This window comes from Notamacropus eugenii, chromosome 1, assembly GCF_028372415.1.
Source record: "Notamacropus eugenii isolate mMacEug1 chromosome 1, mMacEug1.pri_v2, whole genome shotgun sequence".
Lineage (NCBI taxonomy): Eukaryota > Metazoa > Chordata > Mammalia > Diprotodontia > Macropodidae > Notamacropus > Notamacropus eugenii.
This window is the reverse complement of record NC_092872.1, coordinates 207,955,926-207,977,432: the sequence shown is the minus strand read 5'-3', so window position 1 is coordinate 207,977,432 and position 21,507 is coordinate 207,955,926. Positions and strand designations below refer to the sequence as shown.

The 21,507-nt window shown below is 41.0% G+C and overlaps 1 protein-coding gene across 6 annotated transcripts in view; it reads right to left on the bottom strand.

Annotated features, from left to right (window-relative positions):
• The window catches only part of PCGF5 (polycomb group ring finger 5), a 140,373-nt gene that overhangs the window by 57,001 nt on the left and 61,865 nt on the right, over nucleotides 1-21,507 (bottom strand). For 3 of the 6 annotated variants that reach the window (XM_072625091.1, XM_072625113.1, XM_072625118.1), the window contains 2 exons: nucleotides 10,561-10,922; nucleotides 7,748-8,024 (listed from right to left, as the gene is read on the bottom strand). In XM_072625091.1, the coding sequence (XP_072481192.1) occupies nucleotides 7,748-7,859 (112 nt within the window). In that variant the 5' untranslated portion in view covers nucleotides 7,860-8,024; nucleotides 10,561-10,922. Of the gene's footprint in view, nucleotides 1-7,747; nucleotides 8,025-9,518; nucleotides 10,151-10,246; nucleotides 10,311-10,560; nucleotides 10,923-21,507 lie in introns of those variants that run through there. The other 3 variants (XM_072625105.1, XM_072625096.1, XM_072625122.1) reach the window with 3 other exon arrangements.

The window sequence follows — 21,507 nt, the reverse complement described above, 5'->3', positions numbered from 1 at the left end:
AGATGGAAAAGATTGGGATCATATATACAAACGGATTAGTTAGCCTTTTCAAGGAGGGCCACCTCTTCTGCTAAAGCAGGCAGGATATGTATGAGGAAACAGAAAGGGATGGAGGAGAGCTGAGGGAATTTATGTAGAGGAAAAGTATGAACTTGACCAGAATAAATCCAACACAAATCCCAAATATGGACTTTCTGATAACCTTCGAGTGGTTGGCAGTAGCTGGGGTAACCTGAGAACATGACATAAAAGCTTGGTTACTGGCACGTGATCATGGGATCCTAGGGAACCACTCCTTACCTTGCCAAAATGAGACAAACCATCCTTGGTGCAATATCTGAAAGATTATAGTGCCTTACCAGGATGATATAGTAAAGCTATATATACAATAGCTCAGATAGAAAGAAAGAGGTAAGACATATACTCTTCCCTGGAAAGGGATAGTCGTGGAAACTGAAGGATTCCCTCTGGAAGTCTTTCAAAGACAATATGCAACACATTAAATAGCACTCGCTAGAATTAAGAAATGAGATGCTGAAAAAGTTAGAAGACACCATAACACACATGGGTTCTCTAGAGAAGGCTCTCTCTTTTGTGAAAAAAGTCTACTTTGATGTTATATGTGACCAAACAATAAGTTAGAATCTAAGAAGTATACTGAAAAAAAAAATCTGAGACAAGCATCATAATACATCAAAACAGGCAAGAGCCTGAACCTAGGGAAGCAAGCAAAGATTAATGGATCAGGAAAAGTCTCAGGTCAAGGCAGGCAGGAGAGAAAAAGAATTCTAAGTTAATCTACAATTAAAGGGCAAAGGCTGGCTAACCTCTGACTTCTTTCATCCTTCTCCTTTGTGATTAGCTCCTTGGCCACAGATATTTAACTGCTTTCAAAGGGAGCACTGAACCCAAGCAGGTCCAATTGCTCTTGACTGAGAAAGAGGCAGAAGTGATGAGATTACTGGGTCTTATGATAGGGTACTGTGAATGAGAAGCTGACTTATTTTGCTAATGACATTGGTCTCTTAGCAGAAGGAAGCAAATGTCAGTAACCTGAGTTAACCTGAACAAAGAATTAGATGTGTTCTCATCTAGTATTAAGTTCAAGGGTCTTCTTAGATGCAGTCATATAGTGAACTCCCTATACTGACACAAGGATAATCAGTTGAGTAGTTTTTTAAGTTTTAAGGTTTTAAAAGATCTCAACCTCTGTCAAAAATATTATATTTGATCTTCTCTGACTCATTAGAATGCTAGTGAATCACTAGAATGTGGTGATGATGTATATCTTCAGTTTTGTGCTATGAGTTTTAAATATAGGTTTACTTCCTCTCGAGATATTCTGGCCAGGTCATCTAGATGAGCATTTTTAATATTTTTGCTATATACTATACATTTTATACTTTTCTCAAACCCCTGCCAGTTTCAAGCATTCCTAAATGGATTCCATTCACTACAGTAATAAAGGTAGCTACAGAATTTTCAGCACATGACACAGTGCAAAGAATATTGGATTTAGAGACAGAAGACCCTGGTTCAAATTCCAAATTAGGCATGTGTAGAGGCATGAAAATTAACCTCTGCAAACCTCAAACATATGAAAAATGGAGATATCTGCCATACCCAGTGTATAAATGTTATGATTTCTATTTATTATCTTTGTTTTCAGCTTTCAATATCAAGATGCTTTGTTATGGTCTCATTTTTTCAATCCTTTTCTAGTTTTACTTCCTATATGAAGCATAAAATTTACAAAATTAAATTAAAAGGTGGTAGTACTACCACACATATTATCAACTTTCTTCTTTTAATGGCAAGGTTATTACTATCAATAAAAGACAGCTTAATATTATTTAAACAAAACTATAATCATTATTTCTTTATAAGTTAACCTTGTCCACAAATATATATATTCCAAGTGTGCCTCACTACCATAATACTTCAGTTGAGTCTACTCTCCCCACAGATGCTGTGTATATTTATGGCAGATTAAGAACTTGGCAATGTTTTATGTGAACTGTTCTTACTCTATCATCTTAGTAAATGCCTTTGCTAAAAGCTAATTAAGTCTACTTGCTGACTATTAATGGGAAACCATCCATTAACACTGGGGGCTCATGAGTGGAACTCAACTCTCAGAGAAATCTGTCTGGAATTTCAAGGTAAACTGAAGGATTAGCTCTAGGGGGATGTTACATGTGCATAATATACAGAATCACAGAGTAGGGAGGAACAGGTTAGACAGTCTAGTCCAATCCAAACAAAAACAAGAATCCCTTCAGCAATCTATTTAAAAAGTGGTTGTGTTATCCAGTATTTGCTAAAAGACCTCTGAGTATGGGAAACTCACATAAATTTACAGTGAACTGAATCAGTGAAACTCCACCTTTGCTTAGCAGTGTGTATGAAAGAGTGAGGGCAGTGAATGGTGGTGGGAGTGATTTAAGTAATTTAAGTGATTCCCTTGGCAGGGAATAATTGGCATAACGTTAAGAGGGCAAGGAATTCAAGAAGATAGTGTAGAGCTAAATTAATTATCAATACATCAAGATGGGAAAAGGAAGAGAGAGATTAACGCAAGGGAGATGGTGTGAGAGGGGTGGTGGTTTGGTGATCAGGCTATAGACAAAGAGTAGAGTTTTGTAAGGGAAGGCAGAGGAGAGGTAAAAAGTCAATAGGTTATGGCTAGTTAAAGGAATTTCAGAGTTCTTGAACATGAAAGTGACACATCTGTGGGTAATGATGAGATTGAAGGTACTACCATCTTAGTGTGTAGCTGAGGTGAGGTGGAGGAGTTGAGCTCATTGGAGGTGAGTAGGTTAGAAACTGTTAAAGTACCTTATTACAAGGGCAGAAGCTAGGGAGTAGAGAAAAATTATAAGCTAATTGTCAAATTCATTGAGAAAGAAAGGGAAGCAACCTGGATATCTGTAGAAAATAGCTACCAGGATTTTGATTGGGTGATGAAGATGAATAGACATGAATCTCAAGAGAGGTTACTGAGTGATGGAGGTAGGAAAGGGGATAGGCAAGGAGGACTGCCTCATCAGGAAGCTGAAGAGAATGAGTGAAGGGGCAGCCAGAACTGTTAAGAGTGGCAAGGGAAGCTGGGTAAGCAGGAGGAAGCCATGTTTCTATAACAGCTAAAAGACAGAAAGGTTAAGGAGGTAAAGATTTAGGATGAAGGGAAATTTGTTGCGTATAGGGCAGAGTGGAAAGGCTAGGTGGTGTTTCATTGAAATTTTAGGACTTTGGGGTGGAAAGGTGGAGGGGGATGGGAAAAAGGAACTAGGTGAAAAGATGGGGGGGCGTGACATTTGGATGATGACCTACAAAGGTTCTAAGAATCCTGGGGATGCGTGGGCTATGACAGGGTTTAAGACCTTTCATCACTAACCTCTTCCTTATACTCCCCTTTAGGATTGCAGATTTAGAAGAATTTGAGAGGCCACTAAGTCTGACTTTCTCATTTTACAGACGAGGAAATTGAGGCACAGAGATGTGAAATTACTTGCCCAGGGTCATATAGCTAATAAGTTCTGAGGCACGATCTGAACTTGGTTTTTCCTGATCCAGGTCCAATGTATCCTGTACAAGAAAGACTTCAAATTCTACTCAGTTTATTCGAACCATAAACTCCTATACCTTGCCACTCCTAAAGACTGTTCTTTATCTTCACTCTAACCTTCCCAAACATCATCATCCCTGGTCTGGTCTCACTTTTATCCTTTCCAGTCTTGACCCTTTTAAGTTAAGGAGGTAGCCTTTACATTCTCCCCTACACTCAAATCAATTTAAAAGGCAATTATTAAACACAGAAACCAGAGACAGAATATCCAGCAAGGAGCAGCGACAGCAAGGCTACATTAGCTGGAATATAGAGTGCATGAACGGGGATTCAGCCTAGGGAGGTAATTTAAATTTTCAGGAGAAGTTTATATTTTATCTTACAGGAAATGGGGTCCAATTAAACCTGGGAGGGAGGTAATAGTCAGGCCTGTGACCAAGAGTATTACTTTAGCAGCTCTGTAGTGTGAAACAAAGCCTTGAAAGGCAAAAGGGCGGAGGTAGAGAAATCTACTGGACTACTGCAGTAGTCCATGCAAGTGGTACTGAGAACCTGGAACTAGACTGGTTGTGGTGTAACAGGTGGAGCTACAATCAACAAGACTTGATAACTGATGGGAGATGAATGAGAATAAGAACTGAGGATAACTACCAGGTGCTAGTATATGGAAGAGTATCAAAAAAACAGGGCAGTCAAGAGAAGGGATGGTTTAGGAAAGAAGATCTGTTCCATTTTGGACATGTGGAATTTGAGATCCAGTTAGATAGTCCAAAAGACAAGTGGTAGGTGACAGAAGCTCTAGACAGGAAGAAGGGACTGGATCTACTGATTTGGTAGTCATTTGCATAGAGACATTTGTTCAACCCATGGGAATTCAAAATTAGAATGGACTGCTTCTGTTGGAAGTAGTTTTCACACTCCCTTTTAGGCAGGAAGTCACCATTCGTAACAAAAGTCATACCAATCAAATCTGAGGTAGATATAATGTTCCACACTAAGTCCTGAAGGGAGTGAGAGGATTATCTTCTCATCTCTTCTTTGAAAACAAGGTTAGTCATTATAATTAAACAGTTTAGTCATTATAATTAAACAGTGTCTTTTGTTCTTTCCATATACATTGTTCAAGTTATTGTGTATAGCGTATTTCTGGTCTGCTTATTTTTATTCAGGGTCAGTTCATATCAATCTTTCCAATTTTTCTGCATTCTTCATTTTCATCCTCTCTTACTGTTCAGCAATTTTATTTAGTTACCACAATTTCACAAACCATTTCTTAATCAATGATTATCTACTTTATTTCTAATTCCTTGCTACCACAAAAAGTGCTATTAATATTTTGGTGGGTATTAAACTTTTCTCTATCTTTAACTTCTCTGGGCAAATGTCTAGCAGGGACACATGTAGGTCAGAGGAAAGAGGACATTGGTCAGGGTGTTTTGGTTTTTTTTTTTTTTGCATAATTCAAAATTATTTCCAGAATGATTCTACCAACTTAAAGGTCCACCAATAGAACATAAGTGTGAATATCTTTTCCAAGTTCCTCCAGCATTGGTTATTTCCATCATCTTTCCCATTTTTTTGGATGTGAAGTGAACCATCAGATTTGCGTTGATTTCTCTTTCCTATTACAACTGATCTGGAGCAGTCTTTCACATGGCTACTAATACTTAATTCTTCTACCCACCTGACCATTCCTTCTAGTATTCTTTGTTAGATCATGATCCACATACAATCCCTTATTTATAGATGTAACCCAGGGTTCTCTCCTCTCAGTGTACAATTTCAATAATCTCATCAACACCCTTGGGTTCAATTAATGATCTCTATGCAGATGACTCCCAAATCTCTTTTCCAGCTCCCATGCAACCTAACTGCCTGATGTTCCTCCTAGATATTACATGGGCACTGTGTAGAAGACAGATTGGGGAGGAGAAAGAGATCAGGAAGGGAGAACAATTAACAATAGTTCAGGCAAAAGGTTGATAGAGGTCTGAAGCAAAGCAGGAACCTCTAAAGTGGAAAGAAGGGGATGGATGTAAGTGTTGATGTAAAACTGATAAAACTTGGTGACTGATTCAATATGAACCCATATGAGGAAATAAGAAAGAGGAATCAAATATCATGAAGTTTCCAACCTAAGAGAGTAGAAAGATAGCACGCTTCTCCAAGTCTTCTCCAGGCTTAACATTTCCGCCCTTCAACTATCAGGTTTTAACATCCTTTACCTTTACCATTTTGGGTGCTATGTAGTTTTATCAATGTCATTCCTAAAATGTGATGCCTGCAACTGAACGTATTTTTCCAGGTGTAATCTGACCCAGACAGAGAATGAGAGGCCTTCATTTCCCTAGACATAGATGCTATGGCTCTCTGTATATACTATTAAGGTAATATTAGCTTCTCTAAAGGCTCCTTACTAGAAAAAGTTGTAAATCTAGTAAATATGGCCTTAGTTTCTCCCTTCCTTTGGTTTCTGATGATAAAAGTTTTCCTTCTCCTTAACAGTACCAACCCTTCTCTATGTGCCCTTGACCCTGCCCCCTCCATCTTTTGCAGCAGATTGTCCTCTGTCATCTTATTTCCTCTCCTTTCTCACCCTCTCTCTATCTAATCTTTAGTTTCTCCCCATCCGCTGGTTACTTCCCAACTGCTTTTAGGCATACTCAAGTCTCCCCCATTCTACCACCCCTTTCAAGTTGTCCTCATGCCTTTCTCAAACTCTCAGGCAGAGCTGTCCACATTTATTGTCTCCACTTCGTTTCTTGTGACCAACTCCTCAATCCTCTGCAATCTAGCTCCAGATCTCATCATTCAAATGAAACTGCTCTCTTTAAAGTTACTAATAATTTCATTGCCAAGTCTGACAGTGATACTCTTTTCTCAGTCTTCATCCTTCTTGATCTCTCTCCTGTATTAGAAACTACTGACCATGCTCTCCTCTTGTTTTTTTCATGTCACTACTCTTTCCCAATTCTCCTCCAGCCTGGGTGACCACCTCCTCTTCTTAAGTCTCTTCCATCAGTCCATTACCTACATCCTACCTCCTAACAGAGGCCTCTTCGCTCTCTCTATTCTCTTGGTGACCTCATTGGCTCCCAAGGGTTTAGTTATCATCTCCACCCAAATGATTTACAGATCTAAGTATCCTGGGGCAGCCTCTCTCCTGAGGATCAGTCCCACAATGTCAACTGCCTATTGGACATTTAACATTGCATGTTCCATAGACATTTCAAGCTCAACATGTACAAAACAGAATTCGTTATTTCCCTCTTCCTCTACCAAACTTCTCTATTCCTCTCAAAAGTACCACATTTCCCCAGTCTCCCTGGTTCGTATCCTTGACTTCTCACTTCCCCTGACCCAAATATCCAACAAAGTGGCAAAACCTTGTCATTTCTACTTTCCCAAAATCTCTTCAATCCACCCTTTCTCCCTGCTCATACAGCCAACCATTTTGGTTCAAACCCTCACCCTGTCTATTTTACGATGTCATTCTTGTTGGTCTCCCTGCCGCACATCTCTGCACTACAATCCATACTCCACGAAGCTGCCAAAATAATTTCCCTTAAGTACAAATCCAACCATGTTACTCTCCTAATTCAATGGACTACACTGACTCCCCGTTGTCTCTAACTTAAAACAAACTCCCATGGTTAGCTTTTAAAGACCTTCAAAACTTGGTCCAAGCCTGTGTTTCCAGGTTCATTGTACACTGCTCCCTTTCCCATACTCTGTGGTCAGGTCCTACTGGCTTTTGTACTGTTGGTTTCCTGTGCCGAGACTGTACCCTCTCCTCACCTCTGTCTTATAAACTCTCTCACTCCCTTAAGACACCACTTAAACACTACTGTTTACACGAAGCCTTTCTTAAACCAGCTTCCCTTATCACCAACCACCTTACCCACCTCTTCTTTGATTCCCTTACTTTGGATTTGTTCTGTATGTACTTATATGTGTAGGGGCTGTCTTCCACAACAGAATCTAAGTTCATGAGTAAGAACTGTTTCATGGTGTCTTTTTATCTTTGGTGCCCAGGCACTTTACAAATGCTTAGCAACTGACGGTTAGAACATTGTTCTTTCAAAAACTTGCAATTTCATAATTTCAATTTCATAAAAATAGAAACAATTTAAAAAGGCGCACATAATGTTGACTGATACCTTCCAAAAGAATACTTACAGGTGTGGAGACACTCTGTCACAGTAGTTGGCTTGATGAGATACCCTTTACAGATGTAACAGGTGATATGAGGGTTAAAGTCTTTCACCAAGTGCCTCCTTTGAGTAGCCATTCGAGGAGTAACTGATATTGTTGAGTAGTTTGTACAAGAAAACCTTTTGTGGATCAAAGTCAAATCACAGGAGCCAATGTGCTTCTTTGTGTAGGTGGACTTTCTGAGACATCTGAATGAATCAATCTGCTCATAACTCTGTTGGGAGGTTTTGCTTTTTCATACCTGTTATGTTTATTTAAAGGGGAGAGGAAATATGAAATTTTGCTACAAGTCATAAAAATAATTTTCAAAAATCAGCTGCTGTATAATGATAGTTTAGTTCTACATGTAACTTGAATGATTGAATTTAAACATGCCTCTGACACATTAGGATTTTAAAACTGTCTTAGTTTTACTCAGAAGGAAAAACATCATATCAACTATCGAAATTATGAGTGTATCTCTAAATTTTCTAAATTCTTAATAAAAAACTTCCTACTGAACCTCACTCTAGCTACTGAAATCACCATGTCTAAGGCTCTTAAAATGCAAACAGTAATTAAGAAAGTTTCTTTCATATGTACTGTAAAAATCTCCTGATATATATATGCATGTATATATACACACATATAACTAAAATCATATATTTAAACTTCACAGAACAAACCCCTTTAATAAAAGGATTTGTTCTGTAAAACTTAAGACTCAGTCAAAAGGCCTCACTCAAGGACTTACGTCAAATGTGGCCTCGAAGCCACAGGTTCCCCATCCCTGACCTAGGACCTATACCCAAGGAAAATAATAGGGTCACAGATTAGGTATGTAAGGGAACTTGGAAGTTATCTAACCCAACCCAGAGGTTAAGTGAGCTGTCCAACCAAAGTCATAAAAGCAGTTAAGAGCTGCTGAAGCAGGGCTTCAAACAGATCTTCTGACTTTAAATCCACTTTACCACATTGCCACCTACATAACTCATTTATTTTCTGCCACTCATTCATTGTAAGACACAGATCTTTAGGTGAGAAGGACCTTAGAGGTCAATGTGCCCAGGCCTCACATTTTACAGATAAGGAAACTGAGGCAAAGAAATCAAGTGTCCTGTAAAGGGTTATACAGCTAATATGCTCCTGAATTTTGAACTCAGGTCTTCCTGATTATAAGTCTAACGGGGCAACCAATAAAAATTTATAGAATACAAATAAATGATATTAATACCTAGCATTTATACAACACTTTAAGGTATGCAACTGAACATGTTTTTCCAGATGTAATCTGACCCAGACAGAATGAGAGGCCATCGTTTCCCTAGACATAGATACTATGGCTCTCTGATATTATCTCATTTAATTTTCACAACAACCCTAGGAGGCAGGTGCTACTACTAATGCCATTTTTACAAAAGAGGAAACAATCACAGAAGTCTTTAAATTGGGCCTTCTTTACAAAAATCTGTGTGAAGTAGGTACTGGAAATCATCCCCATTTTAGTCAGCAGAAGAATCCAAGACTCAAAACTCATGTTTACTGACTCCAAAACCTTACCCTCTCTGCACCTTCTTTTTCTTAACCAGTAAATGGAGGGTGAGGGTGGGGATGGGGAGTTAAGACTTAAGATGAACAAAGGTCCTTCCAATCTAAGAAGAATCTAAGAAATCTAAGAAAATGAAATCATTCAAGAATGAAACAAGTTATTGACATGCTACAAATTAGTGGTTCATAAAAGTTCATTTCAACATACCATTCAATCTTTCTTAAGCAGCTACTGAAAACTGTAGACGGTGCATACATTAGAGTCCGTACCCTAAAGGAGCTCAGTTACAATTCCCTTAGTGAATTACATTCAGGCAGTTACACTACAAAACGCAATGTGAGAACAGCACCAGAGAGGAACCCCCAGTACTATGAGAAATCGAAAGAGGTAGACAGGCAATTAAAAAAAAAATCCAAAGCCTTCTTCAAAGTTGTAAAGCCTTTTCTTTCGGCCTCTGTGTCCGTGAGTGGGCCCGGTGGGGTGTGGGTTTGATGACCATTAAATGGAAAGGCTGGGGCACCTACACTGGGGTCCCGTTTTTCTGAAGGATGCACAGGTGGCCTGGCTCTAACAGGTCAACACGTGTCTTCGCTCCTTTCTCGACATTTACACGCGACTTACAAACTAAGCCCTCCTCCTACGAATGGGTTGAGGAGAGAACAGAGTCCCCCCCACCTGCCCAGTCCTCACCCCACACTCCCTCCCGCTTTGCAGGAGGCAGAGTGGGCTCCCGCCTCGATCTGGGCAGGGCAGGCTCGGCTTGCCCTCTCCCCCTCGCCGCCGGCGGGGCTGGGCAGCTGCGGCAGGTGCCTCCAAGTGGTCGCTTTCCCAAAGGGTGCAAAGTTCCGGGGGCGGGGGCTCGAGCGCTCCCCACTCCCGCCGCGGGCCCCCCTCCCTACCCCGCTGCGGCCGCCGCCGCCGCCGCCGCCCCTTACCCGCCAGCCCCAAACGCAGAGCTCGCCGCCCGCCAGCGTGCCAGCCCGAGAGAAGGAAAGTGAAAGAGAAAGACCGCCAGCCCAACCCGCGGGGCCCGCCGCGCGGCCTGGGCCAGGCCCCCTCCCAGCCCGCCCCCGCAGGAAGGCGGGAGCGCGCCCCGGGCCTCCGGGCACAGGCCAGCCCGCACCCGCCCCGCAGGGCACCTCCACCCCCAGGCTCCCAGCCCCACGCCCAACGCAGCCCAGCGGCCCCGCGCTCCCCACCCGAGCCGCGCCCCCTCCGTGGTCGGCCCGCGTTCCCACGCCCCGCTCACCCGAGGAAGGCTCAGTCCACACCGGTCCACTCGCGCTCTGTGCCTCAGCCCGGGTTTAACGCGTGGCTGCGGCGAAATTTAGGGCGAGGTTTTGTTTTTCTCCATCATCACCAATGAGCAATTTTTTCTGCCCCGGTGGCTTGAAAAGGCAACGGTCAAGGTTTCTGTCCGTCCAAGTGAAGCTCCTGTGCGCCGGGTGGCGGGGAGACCCGCGGCCAGCTCACTCGCGCCCGCCTTAATCAGGTCGGCTGGGGGCCCGGGGGCATCGGGGGCACTGTGGTCAGCGACTTGCCCAAGTCACTACCTTAACTGTCGGAAGAGCCGGGCGCTGTAGACACTGGGAGCCGGGAGAAACTTTTTTCCTGAAAAGTAATGGAAATGACTCAAAATCAATGGATGGGTCAAGACGAAGAATTAGCTTCCCAAGTTAACAAAACCAAACCAAACCCCACTCAGGGTACCTCGAGCCCCACCTACCCCGCGCCTGCCATTGTATACTTAACTCATGAAACAAGTATTTACCGACCCCTGGTAGCGGCTCTCCGCTACACCAGCTGCTAGGCCCTACCTAGGAGGCGGCTCTCGGCCACAATCACATGGTTCGCCCCTTCACAGACCAAACGCTCGATAGATGGACCCTCCCGGACCGCTTTGGTGGGGGATGGAGGAGGAAGACTCCCCATGATAACCTGGGACGGCCCAGACAGACTCAAAAAAGGCACTTTAAAACTGGTAAAGTAGCCCCAAAGGCCAATTGCCTGTGGGAGAAGGTGGGTGTTAAATGACTTTCTTTACTCTTTTAAACACTAAAGTGCATTAAGCAGCAAAGTGCATCCTTTTATTTTCCCCCTCCCAGACTCCAGTTAGCTGGAGTCTAGAGAAATCTTGGGTACAGATTGGACCTCCAACGGAACAAGCTTCATGGAGCAGGTCTTCGAAAGTTAGTTTCCTTGGCTGTAAAATGAGAAAGACATTACCTACTACACAAGGTTGTTTTATGTTTCAAATAAGAATGTATATTACCATAAAGTATATAACTTGCTTTGTCAACCTTAGTGAGATTCCTAAAGAACGGATCTAAGCACATCGCTTCTCTGCTCAATAAATTCAGATGGCTCTCAATTAACCTGTAGGATCAAACATAAATAAATCCATTTGATATTTGGAGCCCTTCACCAGCCTGTCTTTCCAATCTTGCTATACATTAATTCCTCCTTCAGGACCTCTACAGTGTAGTGTGAGGTTCCTCACACACAGGACATATATGTTCCTTCTTCAAAAGCTCTGCCTCTTAGAATTTCTGGTTTCCTTCAAAGCTCTGCTGAAGGGACACCCATTTCTAGGGTCTTTTGTTTCCCCTTAGCTGTCAGAACTCCCTAAATGGATTTTATAATCAGACATATCTATAGATTCATGTAATTATATATTAGTATGTGATCTACAGATATGATGGGGTACAGACTCTAGGAACCTCCTTGAACTGCCCTTGAATCTTCCCATTTAATCTGACCTTTCATACTCAAATATGTTACCCTTAACCTAGCCTGGCCCTCCATTGTCAGTTACCTCTGGATTGCCCCACCTGCTTCCCACCCCAGCCCTCCATTGTCTGATACCTCCCAATTGCCTCCAGCTGTTTCCCACCCTTGATTACATCACTAGTCACCCCAGACTCATCAAAATCTTCCTTAGACCCTCCTCGAAGACTAAAGGACCACCTCTAGATCTTTCCCATGATCTTTCTGTATATAAGTTCCATCTCGCCTCCATGAAGGAATTCAGATTCAGTCCAGCTCTGATTCTGTCTAGCTGAGATTCTATCTGACACGTTTGTCAATGAAAGCATCACAAATGCTTAGGCTCCTTAAGAGCCAGCCCTATATGGCAAATCTTTAATAAACTTTGTTTTACTTTGGCTGAAAGGCTTAAGCTGATTTCAATTGGCAGGATCCGGCATGTCGGTATTTTGGAGTCCTGAGTACCCCAAACCTCAACATTATGGTTCCCTGACCTCATCACATGCATGAAGTTATAGATAGGTGACATAGATCTAGATAGATTATATAACTATATTACATAACATGTATGTATATCTATACATACACATACATCCAGACATCATCTATACTTAGAGGGCAGGGACTGGTGGCACAATAGGTAAGAGAAATGGGCCAGGAGTCATAAACACCCAGTTCAAATTTGGCTTTAGACACTTACTAGCTGTAATAACCCTGACCAGGTGATTTACCTGTTTTCTCATTTGTAAAATGGAGACAGTAGCTGCACCTACCTCCCAGCACTGTTGTGAGGACCAAATGAGACAAATGTTATGAAGCATTTGCAGGTGCTCAATAAAACCCTCCATAATCAATATGTGAAAGTCAATTATTATCATTCTTCCCTCAGTTACTGAGTGTGGATGTATATGTGTGGGGGAAGGAGACAAAAATGTTGCTAGGGCCTGAAGTGGCTCTTAACAATTAAATAAAATTTGTATGTGTCTTTAAAGCTTAATTTCTGTCTTCAATCTAACCCATATGACTAAAAGGAAGGAGCAGAGTTTGAATTGTTCTTTCTATATTTACATTTGTGGTGGAGGGGGCCGGAGGAGAGGGAAGAAGGGAAAAGAAAGCAAATGCAATCTGTTGTAACACCAAAAGAGCATTCCACATCAAAAACAACTTTCACCAATCATACTTTACTAATCCTAATGGGAACCCTTCATAAATCTCTTATCTGCCAGTTTGCTAAACTGTGATCAGCTTCAATAAGTTACACCAATCATGATGAGCTGGGAAAACAGGCTAGGTAAACGACTTTATGCTTGAAGAACTTGACTGCAGGTTTCTTTAATCTCTGAGAATAAACAAACCAATATAAGAAGAGTCATCTTATTTCCAGCGCATTTAAAATATGTAATGGAAGCGATTCCCATTACAATAAGTCATAACACACATGGCAGCATGCCAACTTTAAGAAATTATCATTCACAGCAGAGCTATATGTATTGAAAAATACACAAAATATATGGATGCTTTCCCATTTTCTTGATATATTTTACAAGTCCAATTCATATTTATATATTGTCCAAACAGACTGAATGACTTTGGATCAATATAGACAAATTGCTTTCATGAGAAAATAGCATGGTGAGAAAAGGTCAGAAGAAGTTAACTTTTTTGGGGGGGAGGAGTACATATGGCATTACCTTCCAATAATATGAACCAAGGATTCCTTTTGCAAAAGGTATACTTCTAAGGAAAGAATGGTTAACAAATCAAGATGAAGCTTCTGGCCCCCCCCCCCCCTAAAAAATTAAAGCATAAGAGACCTATTAGCACCTTTCTCCTTCATGTCCCTGCCCTGCTCATTAGTATCACTTTGGACTCACAAGCAATCCTTCACTTTTTACTGGCTCAGCTTTTCCTCAGCCTACACATATGGAAAATTTGCCCTTCCCCCCAATACACAACCATAACACCAATAACTTCTAGGTACCTGTTTCCCTCAAGCTATTACTTGCTCCCTTCCCGCTTCATGGCCAAACTTAAAGAAAAGAGTAGTCTCCACTTAGCCTGCCAACAGGCATGGATCCCTATCCTCACCCCTCTCCTCAACCCTCAAAATCCTTCCCTTCAATCCCTTCTAAATATTATCTTTCTCTTTCCTCCTTTTCACTGCCACAAATCTAGAAAGATTAGTCTACACTTCTTTGCTCACAACCTTAAAATCTGGTTTCTCTTTACCACTTGGTTTTCCCCAAATTCTGAATGACTACTTTACTAAATCTAGCAGCTTCTTTTTTTCTGCAATTATCCTCTTTAACTTCTCTGTGACAATTCACACTGTGAGTCCCTATTGCCTTATTTTAAATGATACAACAAACATTCTTACATAGTTCAAAGGATCATGAGACCTGAAATCATCCAGTCCAACTGCCTTACTTTATGGATGAATAAAAACTGTGGCGCAGAGAAATTAGGAGCATTGCTTAAGGTCACACAAACAGTAAGTGGCAAATCTGGGATTTGAAGTCCAAATTAAGCACACATTGTACCAGGTTGTCAGGTAAGAGAGGATACATATGTAGAAAGCAAGTACTGTTACTGTTAGAATTGTGTCAGTGGTACTAAAACTCCAAATGAGCTGAGGCAGGCAAGGAACCAAAGGGGGGCAAGAACTGTTTGTTTGAAACTAAACTATGAGAAAGAGAAGATAAAAGAACGGATAGAAACTGTGCTTGAGATAAATGGGATGAAAACAGCGGACAAAAAAGCCAATGCAGAGTTGTGCAATTATTCCCCCCTAAAGTCCTCTTTGGACAGGAAATGACAGAAAAGATGTGGGTAACAAAATTGATGGCCAAGCTAAGAAAGGAGTTAAGTAAAAGCATCTAGTTGCCATTTTATTGATGAATTCAAGTCACATGGCCCTGATAAAGGACAACCTTCTCCTGTCAATACCCCCTTCCAGTCTGCTTTGCTGGCTCAACTTATTTCTACCCCTTCAACATGGAAGTCTTGAAAAATTCTGTACTCAACTCTGCTCTCTGACTAGCTTTCTTATGGTGATCTCATCCACTGTATCATCCTTTACCTCTATGAAAATGACTTCCAGATTTTATTTCCATCCCCAACTCCACCAGTTCCACTTCTCTGATAGCTGTCTGGATATCTTCACTTAGAGGATACAACAGCACCTCAAACAACTCTTTATCTTGCCCCTAAAACCTGCTCCTCCCATTTTTCTATTTCTGTTGATGACACCCACCATCTTCATGGCCATCCAGGCTGATAACCCTGGGGTCCTCTTAATTTCTTCCTCTCCAATTAGTTGCCAAATCTATCCATTCCTCCTCTACATTATCTCTTTTATTTCTTTCTTCCTCTCAACTTTCAGTTCCCCCTCAATTGTAACTACCTTTGTTCAGGCCCTCTTCTTTCTCATCTATACTATTACAAGTGGCTCCTCCACCACTCCTGCCTCTGGTCTAATGCCTGAGTCATCTTCCTATCTCCCTCCCCTACTCAAAAATCTTCACTGGCTATTGAACAAAGAATAACCTTGGACTTTAAGCCCCAGCCTATTTTTCAATCTTATTTAACACTGCTTCTCTTCACATACCCTTGCAAATGTCATAGCTAACTTGGGCTAACCTCTCTAATCCCAGTTCTCATTCTGCCCTCTGCCACCTCCATGCTTAGCTTGCTAAAAGCCTAAAATGGCCTTACCTGCCTCTGCTTCTTCCTCTTCTCCATCAGCAGTATCTATGGAAGACCTCCCCCTACTTTCTTTCAAACACTCTTCTATGGGGGAGGGAGGGGTGGCAGTGGTAGCTAGATGGTAGAGTGGATAGAGCACCAGTGCAGGAGTCAGGAGGACCTGAGTTCAAATCTCACCTCAGACACTTGGACACTTGACACTCACTAGCTGTGTGACCTTGGGCAAGTCACTTAACCCCAACTGCTTTATCCTGGGTCATCTCCAGTCATCCTGATGAATATCTGGTCACTCGATTCAGATGGTTCTGGAGGAGAAGTGAGGCTGGTGACCTGCACAGCCCTCCCTCACTCAAAACAAAGTCAAGTGCAAGTCATGTCATCATTTCTCTGATGGCATGGTCTTCTTTGGCAACGAAGGACGAACACACACATTTTCTCTACCACCTCTTCAATGAAGCCTTCCCTAACCATTTCCCTTCCTTTGGGGAAGAGAATCTCCTCTCCAGTTATCTCATCAAACTTCAGCAGTTCAATGCTTAGTACTCACTAGACTGGGTTATTTGTTTACTATTCTTCCTCCCCCATAAAATTATAAATGCCTTGACAGTAACCTTTGCACCTGTATCTTTCTTTTCCTTTAGTCTAACACAGTGCCGTGGCATATAGTAAATGCTGATTAAATGTTTGTTGAGTGAATAAAGTGCCCATTGTGTACTGTATACCAAGTATACTGTATAGCCCTATACCAAGTATTGAGGGAATGAGTGAGAGTGATAAGTGGAAGAAAGCACACAAATAAAGTAGAAAACACTTTCCCTGCTTACACTGTCTATGCTTAAAACATATTGACAAAAATTAGTCATAAAGCAGCATGCAATTATATGTAACTCAGTATAGGGATTCCTTATGTTGAGAGGCAGCATGTAGGGGATAGAGTGAAGAAGGCCTGGGTTCAAGTCCTGGCTTCTCTGATATGTATTAGCTGTGTGACAAGGGAAATCATTTAACCATAACCGGCTAAGACTGAAAGTTAAAGATGAGTTGCTGCTAAGTATTAGAAGAGGGAGATCCATATTAAAGCAGATGAAATCACAGGTTCAGATTTTTTAAAAAGTCCTAATATTAAGCAAATCCACTATATAAAAATCAGTACTTCATAAATGTTTAGAGCTGGAAAAGACCTTATACCTAATCAATAATGCTCTTATTTTGTTGAGTAAAACAAGATATGCAACTTTTTCTGCTGTACACATACACACACAGAGCTCAAGTCCCCTCCCACCCCACAATCGCAAAAAACTTTCTCTTGATCCATCTACCCCACAAGATGTCACTGAGAAAGCCATCTACAAGATGTGCCTCCACTTTCTCTTCTCCTACTCTTAACAATGCAGTCTGACTTCAACTTCATCCTTCAGTGGAAACTGCTGTCTCCAAAGTGGAGGAAGGCTGAATAAGTGTTTATATAGTGCCGAAGAGCCAGGCAATGTGCTGTGTGTTTTTTATAAATATTATCTCATTTGAGCCTCATAACAACTCTGTGAAATAGGTGCTATTAATATCCCTGTTCCACAGTTGAGAAAACTGAGGCAAACAGATTAAGTTTTTTGTCCAGGATTAAGTAGCATCTGAAGCCTGATTTGACCACAGGTCTTCCTGACTCCAGCCCCAGCCCTCTATCTATTATGCCACCAGCTGATTCTAAAATGTTACCAATGATTTCTTACTTGCTAAATCTAATGGCCTTTTCCTAATTCTTACTTATCCTTCTAGACCTCTCTGAAGGCTTTGAAACTGTTAATCATCCTCTTCTCTTTGATATTCTTATCTATCTTGGTTTTTTTGTGCCAGTGGACCCCCAGTCTTGCATCTCCCACTGCCTACTGGACATCTCGAATGGGATGTCTCACAGACTCCTTAAACTCAACATGTCCAAAACTGAACTGATGATTTCCCCCTTCAAACCTTCCCTTCTTCCTAACTTTCCTATTTCTGTGGAGGGCACAACCACCCTCAGTCACCCAAGCTTACAACCTCTGTGTCATCCCCTTTGTCACATTTTCCCCACTATAATCCAATCTGTTGTCAAGTCCTATTAATTCTAACTTTGAAACATTTCTTATATGTGCCCCCTTTTTTCTTCTAATAATGCCACCACCCTGGTACAGACTCCTCATCACCTCACACATGGTCTATTGTAATCACCTGCTGATTGGTTTCCTTGCTTCCTCCATTCATTTCCACTAGCTAGCTATCCAGGCATTTCCTGCCTGAAATACTCTACTTCTTCATCCTTCCTGGTTTCCCTTGCTTCCTTCGAGTCTCAGCTACATTCTCATCTTCTGCAAGAAGCCTTTCCTGATCCTGCCTTCCCTCTGAAATTGTCTCTAATTTATACTGTATGTATCTTTGATACTGTATGTGTGTTTGAATATAGCATGCCTGTAATAAATAACTGTTGTTGTGGATACTGTTCAGTCATTTCAGTCATGTCCAACTCTTCATGACCCAATTTGGGGTTTTCCTGGCATAGATAATGGAGTGGTTTGCCATTTCCTTCCCCAGCTCATTTTACAGATGAGGAAACTGAGACAAACAGGATGAAATGACTTGCCCAGGGTCATATAGTAAATGTCTAAGACCACATTTGAACTCAGATCTTCCTGACTCCAGGCCCAGTGCTTGATCCAGTACATTTCTAGATGCTCTATAAATAATAATTCCCCAGTGAATAATCACTGATTGGTAAATGAAGAAATTCTGAAATAATGATTTCCATCATGGTATTAAAGAATGCTTCCTAGGGAATGTGAATTTTGAAGACAGGGACTGGTGAAGGAAGGGCCATACAGCACTTGCTTGTGTAAGAAATTCTATGTAAAAAGGCAGGACAAGTAAGTCAAGTGGGAGAGCTGCATGGACAAAGCTACGTCCATGACAGCTAGCAGCAAGGAATGAAGCTGAAACAAACATGGGGCAGAGCGGCTCAAATTGGAAAATAGCTTTGTAGGCCAGCAGTGGGTCAAGCCAGTATGGATACCTGAAGGAGTGAAGTGATTAGAGGAACACAGTTCTAGGGGATAGCCATACCTTAGAAGGGCCAAGGCCTGGGGATGCCCCTGATGGAGATGAGGGGTAAGAAAGAGCACAGTGGAGAAATGACAGAAATGCAGTATAATAAGCACATTCAATAGATAAGAAATGCATGTGGCACTTTTATTTTGGTTCTCTACAGTTTAGTCTTCCTTCCCAAATATTCAGGGATTCAAAAGCAAATGTTAAATTTCAACAAGGTTATCACCATTTTAAAAATTCCTTTATTAATTCTAAGACAAGGGCGGTCCATATGACCTCTGACCTGTAAATTGTGCCTAACTTTCCAATATCTAAATGTTAACTTTTCCCTTTTGTCCAGTTCAATTAAACAAACATTTATTGAGTAACTACTGTTTGCAGAGCACAATGCTAAGCTCTAGAGGAGATGCAGAGTTTAAATAATAAGGGGATAAGACAGAAAATAACTAATACACAATAATATATTCTGATGCATTAGAGAGGCACCAAACAATTCAGTGTGAGGTTCAATGATGAGAACAGCTAAAGCAATTCAGAGGAAGCATTGAGAAGCCTTAAGAGAGGAAGAAGCATTTGAATTGGGCTATAATGAGGAGGAATTCAACAAGAAGAAATAGTGAGGGAGGACATTCCAGGCATAGACAACTTCATAAGCAAAAGCATAGAAGTGGGAAGTGCAGGGTTTGTACTATGCAATGTTTATTTATGTAATAAACGTTTATTTATAAATGTGAAGCAAAAAAATCCAGCATTCTGTGGTTCAAAAGCCCATGTAATTTTTTTGTCATCAACCTTCTGGACTATGAAAGGGCAGTTGCCAATAAATTTTTGTGTTATTTACTTAAATATAATTACCTCAAAAAGTATCTAAGTATTTATCGATTATGTATCATAATATATGTTGTTCTTTAGTCATTTTTTCAATTATGTCTGACTCTTCATGATCCCATTTGGATCTTGGCAGAGATACTGGAGTGGTTTGCCAATTCCTTCTCCAGCTTTTTTTATAGTTGAGGAAAATGAGGCAAAGAGGATTAAGTGACTTGCCTAGGGTCACACAGCTAGTAAGTGCCTGAGTCTGGATTTGAACTCAGGAAGAGGAATCTTCCTGACTCGAGGCCAAATATCTATCCACCCTATCCACTATGCCTCCTAACTGCCCCATTAAACATGGGGTATAGATTAAAATAAGTGGAGAAATGGTAAAAGGCAAGAGTAAACAAAGGTTTTTGAATCACTGTCCATACTCCAAGAGATGCAACAAGATTTTCATAGATTTTCTTATAAAAGGATAAGAAATCAATCAATCAACCAACCAGCCTTTGATAAGTGACTCTTAGGTAATCAACGATGATACAAATACCAAAGGGTAAACAGCTCCTGTCTTCAAGGAGCTTATCTTGTAAAGAAGCATTTACTTGATTACTGCCGTATGAACCTCAGTAATAGAAAAAAAAGAGACGGCAGAACTATTCAACTCTCATTCTGCTTAATTTCTGCCAAGAAAGATGGTGATCAAGAAACATCAAGAAATTAAAACCCAAGATAAGTGAGGCATTAATAAGAGGGCACCTAGCCCTCTCAGTGAATTCAAGATACCAGACCTGGGCCACCAACTCCAGAGTTCTAAAAGAACTGGACAGGGGCTGAGCCTTTAGCAGATCTGTGGGGAAGAGAAGAAAAGAGAAGTAGCAAGCCTGGAGAAAAGCAATTCTACACACATTTTCCAAAACAGGGAAGAACAAAGTCCACTGCACTTCATTTAGATTCTTGATTTGAGAGCTGAATGAGACAAGGTATAATATCAAGTGCTGTGCAAACCTTAAGGCACCATAGAAAGCTGTACTCCTCCTTCTCTTCCTCCTCCTACTACCGTCCCCACTACCAAAGTTCTAGAATGTGTTCCCAAAGGGATGATTATTCAACATATTAAAAAGGAAATGGTGATCAAAAGAAGCCAGTCTAGGATCATCAAAAACTGGTAAGCCCAGACTGACCTCTTTTCTTTCCTTTTAGAACAGGGTTATGAAAATAGTACATAAGTAAAATGTACATTAGATAAGAGTAAACCTGAATTTTAGCTAAGCATTTGAAAGCAGATCTCTTACCCTTTTAAATAAAATGTGGGCTTGATGATATAGTTAGATGTACTTAAAACCAGTTTAATGACTAGATCCAAAGGGTAATAATTAATAGGACAACAACTTTCAGGAAAGCCTGTGGTTGAGTGCCTTAGGGATCTTTTCTCTTTGACCCAAGGTTGTTCAACATTTTCATCAATGACTTATATGAAGCTGTACATATCAAAATTTTAGATATCCCAAATCCAAGAAAGAGAATTAAAGAGGGAGAACCAAAGAAGATCTCATTAAGATCGAATGATGGATTGATTATAATAAGTTTCAATTTAAAAGGAGTAGCTGTAAAATCCTACATTGGGACTTAAGGAATTAACTAGAATATCACATTATTTCTCATTCCATACTCTATATTTTAGTCAAACTGGTCTACTTGCTGTAGATACATGATATTCCATATACCACCCCTGTGTCTTAACAGATGGTATCTACTATGCACAGAATGTTCTTCCTCTCCTCACCTTTGATGACTGGAATCCTTAGATCCCTTGCCCCTCAATTGTCAGTGCTCC